General features: G+C 47.3%; 1 protein-coding gene across 1 annotated transcript in view; it reads left to right on the top strand.

Annotated features, from left to right (window-relative positions):
- The window catches only part of vps52 (VPS52 subunit of GARP complex), a 17,654-nt gene extending 13,412 nt beyond the window's left edge, over positions 1-4,242 (top strand). Inside the window, exons 16-20 of the mRNA XM_056298203.1 lie at positions 469-576; positions 837-902; positions 1,131-1,242; positions 2,941-3,059; positions 3,553-4,242. Of these exons, the coding sequence (XP_056154178.1) occupies positions 469-576; positions 837-902; positions 1,131-1,242; positions 2,941-3,059; positions 3,553-3,699 (552 nt within the window). The 3' untranslated portion in view covers positions 3,700-4,242. The remainder of the gene's footprint in view (positions 1-468; positions 577-836; positions 903-1,130; positions 1,243-2,940; positions 3,060-3,552) is intronic.
- Positions 4,243-7,500: the final 3,258 nt, after the last annotated feature.

The following is a 7,500-nucleotide window of genomic DNA, read 5'->3' as shown; positions in this document are numbered from 1 at the left end:
TACTACTCCTACTACTACTCCTACTTTCAGCTGTTCCCATTAGGGGTCGCCACAGTGGATCTTTCATTTCCATCTCTTCCTGTCTTCTGCATCTTCCTCTGTCACACCAGCCACCTGCATGTCCTCCCTCACCACATCCATAAACCTCCTCTTTGGCCTTCCTTTTTCCTCTTCCCTGGCAGCTCCATATTCAGCATCCTTCTCCTCATACACCCAGCATCTCTCCTCCACACATGTCCAAGCCATCTCAATCTTGCCTCTCTTGCTTTGTCTCCAAACCGTCCAACCTGAGCTGTCCCTCTAATATACTCGTTCCTAACCCTGTCCTTCTTCTTCGACACAAACACACCATCAGCGCTGGCTTTTATTTCTACACATTTTAATTGTCCTTATTTTCTTGATTCTTATTATTCTTGCATTTAGTTGTTGTGGATGTTATGTGACATTAGTATGTGCTTCCTGCCTCAGGTGGAAGTAGAGAACTTCGTTCTGAAGATGGCGGCAGAGTTCCCCTCCAGGAAGGACCAGCTAATCTTCCTTATCAACAACTATGACATGATGCTCAGCGTGCTCATGGTAAAATGCAAACACGGAGTGTTCCAGATTTCCAGTCCAAGATGCTGCACTGAAATCTATATCTAATTTAATATTCGTTTGGTTTTGTATGGTTTTCGTTATGTTCCCCGAACATCCTCATGTGGGTAAAACATGGTAAACACTTCCCGGATGCCTGTGAGAGAATTCCATCACCCAGCTGCTCTTCAGCTGTCGGAAATGAACATGCTCTTATTACCTCTGGTGTTCCTGTGTGACCTGTTGCTTTGTCGTCCTTCCAGGAGAGAGCAGCGGACGACAGTAAAGAGGTTGAAGGTTTTCAACAGCTGCTCCTGGCCAGGACACAGGTAAATGGAGTTGTTGTGTGGAGTTGTTGTCTGTCATTTAAACTTTTCAGATACACACTCTCTTCAAAGTCAGCAGGAAACCGTTCACGGCAACTGAGTTGTTTTTTGTTTTTTTTTGTGGCTCAGCATGTTTCTACTGGTATGTCAGCTGCAACTTCATAAATCCAGTTTCTTATATTACACAACTGTACACCTGTTGATATTCTCCCTACGTCTCGTCTCCTCCAGGAGTTTATCGAGGAGATCCTGTCGCCTCCGTTTGGGGGAATGATCGCCTTCGTGAAGGAGGCTGAGGCGCTGATGGAGAAGGGACAGCTGGAACATCTGAAGAACGATGAAGGTGAGTAGACGAGATGAGACTTGCCTGGCACAATACTTACCCCCCAACACACACACACACACACCGTGTTTAGCTCCACAGGCAAGAGGAAGACACACACCGCCAGCGTTACGAGTTTGTTTAAACAGGTGATGTGGTAGATGTGCAGTTGATGGAGCATCTCAGACCCGGTTTATACAGCAGGTTTTGAAATGTATGCGGGAAGCAAACAGGAGTCCAGTGCAAAGACACAACACCTGAGCTGTGTGTGACGAGGGCAAACATGGAGGTCGGTAATGCTGTAGAGTCCCATGCAAACAGGAAGGTGTTTTAGAAGACAGGCAGATAATCGGCCTCTAACCCTGAGAATGCTGCTTCCTGTTAATACCCATTGAGCCACACAGGGAATGGAACACCCGAGGCCAGTTTAAAGGGGTCATCATGGGCACTCTGACCGGTCTGCGGCTACACAGCCCCAGACGCAGCAAGCTGTGATGCACTGTGTTGATCTGAAGCCTGTCTGTCATAGCCAGCATTAACTTTTTCAGCAATTTGAGCTACAGTAGCTCTTCTGTGGGATTGGTCCAGACGTGCTAGCCTTCGCTCCCCACATGTATCAGTGAGCCTTAGGCACCAATCTCCCTGTTGCTGGTTCACTGGTTGTCCTTCCTTGGACCACTTTTGGTAGGTACTGACCACTGCGTACCGGGAACACCCCACAAGACCTGTCGTTTGGAGATGCTCTGACCCAGTCATCTAGCCATTACAATTCGGCCCTTGTCAAAGTCGCTCTGATCCTTACGCCTACCCATTTTTCCTGCTTCCAACACATCAACTTCAGTAACTGACTATTCACTTGCTGCCTAATGTAGCCCACCCCTTGGCAGGTCCCATTGTAACGACATAATCAATATTACTCACTTACCTGTCAGTGGTTTTAATGTTTTGGCTGATTGGTGTAGTATATCTTATCTTTATTTGGAATTGATCTCATTAAAAACCTACTTGTCATAGCAGTAGCAACTAGTCATTGACGAATAGTTACTAGCAACTAAGATATAATGACTGGGGCGGCACGATGGCCCAGTGGTTAGCACTGTCGCCTCACAGCAAGAAGGTCCTGGGTCCGAACCCCAGGCCGTCCCAGGTCCTTTCTGTGTGGAGTTTGCGTGTTCTCCCCGTGTCTGCATGGGTTTCCTCCCACCATCAAAAAGACATGCGTTTTAGGGTTAATACTCCTGCCTGTGCCCCTGAGCAAGGCAGTGGAAAGAAGAACTGGAGTTGGTACCCGGGTGCTGCAGCTGCCCACTGCTCCTATACAAGAGGATGGGTTACATGCAGAAGACACATTTCATTGTAACCTGTACGATGACAAAATAAAGTGGCTTTCTTCTTCTTTATGATTGGATGAAGTAGTGCTATTTATATAGCGATTAATAGTTAATGAGCAGCTTGGTATTTTCCTAGTGAGAATATAATGGTGACTAGAGCCTTTAAATTAGGTACTAGTAACCAAAGTAAAAGAACTAGTGGTGATTGTATCGATGCTAGTCAGGAGAAAAGTGACTAGTCATAATCACATTAGTAACTAGTGTTATTCCTAATAGAGCGGGTATCGAACATTTAGCAACTAGTGACTTTACAATAGTGATGATTGTTTGAAAAATATATACTAGTTTCTAATTTCTCTCTCTCTCTATCTCACTGTCCCCCCCCCAGCTCGTATCAACCAGTTGGTGCGTGGCTTTTCCGGGACGTGGAAACAGTCGGTGGAGGCCATGAGTCAGGATGTCATGAGGTCCTTCACCAACTTCAAAAATGGCACCAGTATCATCCAGGTTGGGAATAAACACGGATACGCACACATACAGTCAAACAAGCCACTTCTCAGCTCAGTTTTGTAGCAAGTCGACAGTTTTTGACATTGCTAATCTTGATTTAATATTATTGTTATTAGTTTATTTTTCTTCCCTTCTCCCTCTGAAAAATTACAAGCCAACAGCATCATGTTGTCCCCCAACCAGGATGCGTTAACCAGCTCCAACACAGAGTTAGTTCACTGTAATCCTTCTGCCCATGTAATATGACAGAAATGGTGGCCGAGATGCCTGATGTGTTTTGTTGCTTTATTCTCCGTATTTGGGGATAGTTTTTGTTAGAGCCCCACCTTATGGTCGACACGCAGTACTACAGTGTGACGAATCAACAAATGGACAGAGAGAGACTGACATTAATAATAAGTTTTCCATTTCCACTGCAACCCAAGTGTTTGAGAGATGGAAAGAGAGAGAGAGGTCAAACTGACCCCTGACCCCGTCTCTTCCTGTCCAGGGCGCTCTGACACAGCTGATCCAGTACTACCATGGCTTCCACAAGGTCCTCAACCAGCCGACGTTCCGCAGCCTGGCCGTCCGCTCGGAGCTAATCAATCTGCACCACCTGATGGTGGAGGTGAAGAAACACAAACCCAACTTCTAACGGGACCGGGTCGGTTGCTAGCGGAGTCTCACCCCGCGGGACTGGCCAATGCCCGAATCCATCACATCGATCTTTCCCTCAGGTTCAGCTTTGTGTTCGTTGGCGGCGATGTCCAAAAAAAACCGGCCGGTCCGGTCGCAGCCTCGGAGACCGATCCGAGCGGGCTGTATGGCGGAGGACAGGGTTGTGGATTTTATGGTGGGTTGAACGAGTGATCGTACCTGCGTCATCTGACTCATCCTAGGATGCGGCTGCGTCTACCATTTACCGCCATGCTGGATGGTCACGCCACATCTCTCAACTACCGAGTCCTTTGGAATCGGTCGCAAAGCTATGATTGAACTGTCCAGCTGTCAGATGGGACCACACGTTTGGAATCGGGGCCAACACGAATCTCGTGAAAAAGATCGATGTGATATGATGTGTGTGTGTGTGTGTGTGTAGGTGGGGGGGGGGGGGGTTAGTGACAAACGAGGTAGCGGACATGAGGTCTGTGCTGTAACTGGAAGGCAGCAGGTTAGATCTGTAGATCTCGGCAACACCTGTACGTGCCGAAGAAGAGCGCCAAATAGGCTCTTCAACAGAAGTAAAACTGACTTACACTTGGCAGCTCGTCGCCCGCCGCCAGACAAACATTCAGTGAGAATCGTCGAGCATAAACTGCAACCTTTCCGATATTCAGATTCAGACAACTTTATTTATCCCAGACAGAGGGGCAGTTCAGCTCCACGGTCTACCCAGACCATACACAACTCACAGACAAGCAGCAATCAGCAGTATCGAGAGACGATAGACAGATCGGTACCTGGGCGAGAGATGCACACTGGCGCCCTCGTGTGGCCGTGCATGCAGCCTCACCAGGACCAACATGGCCAAGGATAAAAATTCACACAAGTTAAAAGAATAAATAAGTAAACAAATAAATGGAGCACCCTAAGACGCATTGCACGTTACATCCCACCACGTGCAGTGCACGGGAAATAAGAAATGGGGAAATAAGTCGGCGACGTAGGCGTTGTGCTTGTTTTTGGGAGACGGCCCGTAATACGCTGAACGTGTGTTGGATTCCACATCACTCCATCCGTGGAGGAGGTGTCAGGAGATGTTGACGTGCCGCCACACGCTCGCTCTTGCTGGCCTGAGTCTAGTATAGAAAATTAAAAATGAGACGCTTGCTTTTGTTAAAGTGCAGTAACGAAGTGGGCGGCGAGGATGAATGTTGTGCTGCGGGGAATGAGACGTTCAAGTCAGAGGAATAAATGATGGATACGTCGTGTGATTACCCCTCCGTCTGTTGGTTTTATTTCGGCCGTTTGTTGAACTGTTAAATCACAACTTCACCAGAAACAAAACCAAAAGTTCACATCGGGGTATGGACGCTCGCAGCAGCGTACAAGACTTAACAGCTTTTTTTGTTTTATTTCACATGTTTCTATACAAACGTCTATACAAACTTGATTTTCAGCGAAGACACAGAAAATCAGCCAGATACACAAAAAGACAATGAAAATGTGTTAACTTGTATCATCTCGTACATCACCGACAAATGTAAATGTATCAAACACTCCCGACAACCCGTTGTTACATTGGTACAACCTGCTGGGGTTTTTTTTTTACAAGCTTGCATATCCACACTAATTTACATAATTACAACCAGACTGACTCAAATGACGAGTGACCTCTGACCTCGTTGTATTCCAGTAGTCTTTCTTTCCCGGGACGAAGCAGACCAGCGTGGTTGACCTGGCTGAATAGAGTAAAACCTTCGGGAGATGTCGGCTGTGTTTCAGAAGAGATGCGGGGCGAGAAAAGTCACAACCCAACTCAGCACAACGCACAACGGGGTATATCCGGCTTTGTTTCCGCGGCCTGGAAAGAGGGGAAGTGAGAGACACGGGGGGTATCCGAATGAGCTCTTCCATATCATTTAGTCGTGTGTAGTTTCTGTCCGCAGGATGGATGGTTTTCCTTACCTGCCGCTCCCCGTTGCTGGTCCACCAGGGGGCGCCTGTGCTCGGGGGGGTTCTCTGCGGGACAATGAGGTGCGGTGGTGTCAGTTGCACAAACCTCCAACAAGGTACAGTTAAGTTGATATAAAGATTTACAAATCACTGATTATTCATTTTCACGAGGGGAGGGGGGGGGGGAGTACAATACAAAAAAACAAACACAACACAACACACAACCTGTTGTGTACCGTCCAGTCGTCCAATAAAAGTGAGGTTTTCTCAGCCTAAGAATTTGATCAACACACCGACCTTGTAAAAAGTGCTGAGGTTAGTCTGATTTTCTTGTTTTTTTTTTGTCTAGTTTGCTTTTGATTGTCTTGGGATAGATTGGTGTCACGTGTCTGACAACACGACAGGAAGTAGCCTCCCTGTGGCGTCCTGGTGCCACAGTCGGGCCCGAAAACGGCGTCGCTGCATCATCTGTTGCTGAGTTATTGTAATCATTCTTCTTTTATTTTAAGCGTTTATTGAGTTTCTTTAAGGGACATTGATACAAAAGATCAACAAAAACACTAAAACAGCAATAAATGAACAAAAGCACAGCATCTTCTCTGCATCTCAAACCTGCAGACCGGAAGAAGCGTGCCCATGGCGGCCATCTAATCATTTTTTTCATCAAATTTTCCTACTCTGGCGCTCCACGTGTTTTCATGCAGATCTGTAAAGCGGCTTGTAAACGGTATTGATTCATAGAGTTGGCCGTTATTATCCGTTAGGGTTGCTGCTGACGCGTACCAGTAGTGGTGAATGACCGGTTGTACTGATGACAGCTGTCATGTGAAATGAAGATGTACTTTTTCACCTTGTGTAGCTCATTTCCCCGGTCATACTGTGCACCTATACAACAACTTGAGCCCACATTTTTTGTCTTATGTCAAAATCTAATCACAGACAACCTCGTCTCTGACCCCCTGCTGCAAACCATCCATCCATCCCTCCGTCATCCGAACCGCTTATCCTGCTCTCAGGGTCGCGGGGATGCTGGAGCCTATCCCAGCAGTCACTGGGCGGCAGGCGGGGAGACACCCTGGACAGGCCGCCGGGCCATCACAGGGCCAACACACACACATTCACACCTAGGGAGAATTTAGTACTATTATTATTCAGTGCTTTAGACAATTTAGTGCTGCGAACCAACACTACCCTTTTCCTTTAACTTCCCACCTGCTCCTTACCTTCCACGGCGAGCTGCACAGTGCTGAGCGACAGGCCGTATTCATCCAACACCTTGTAGAACCCGTCGTCCGTGTACGTCAGGCTCTTCAAGGTCAGCTGCTCCCGGTCCGGGTTTTTCTCCAGACGCCCAGTCTCCTCCAAACCCCTTATCCACAGGCTGGTCCACTCTGAACTGTTCCTGTGGGAGTCAATGGAGCTCTAAGTCATCCGAATCCGGTATGTACAGAAATCTGCTAAAGTTTTCAACAGAAGCACTGGCGAGATTTGGACACGTGTGGAGGAGAGACGCTGGGCATATTGGGAGAAGGATGCTGAACGTGGAGCTGCCAAGGGGAGAGGAGGAGAGGAAGGCCAAAGAGGAGGTTTATGGATGGGGTGAGGGAGGACATGCAGGGGGGTTGGCGTGGCAGAGGAAGAGGGTGCCCTCACATAAGCCCCTTTTCCACCATACAGCTGAATAAGGAGAAAAATATGAAGATGGGCCATGAAACATGAATCTCTTTGGGCTTGATCCCTGTTTCCCCAGTTTGATATTTTGTATAATATATATTATAGCTATTTTATTTATTTATAAATACCTGTGGTATTCTGGAGTGGTGGCAGTCAGTCCAGAATA

The sequence above is a fragment of the Lampris incognitus genome, chromosome 18, assembly GCF_029633865.1.
Source record: "Lampris incognitus isolate fLamInc1 chromosome 18, fLamInc1.hap2, whole genome shotgun sequence".
In the NCBI taxonomy this organism is placed as follows: domain Eukaryota; kingdom Metazoa; phylum Chordata; class Actinopteri; order Lampriformes; family Lampridae; genus Lampris; species Lampris incognitus.
The sequence above is the reverse complement of the archived record's forward strand: the minus strand, read 5'-3'. Positions and strand labels throughout refer to the sequence as shown.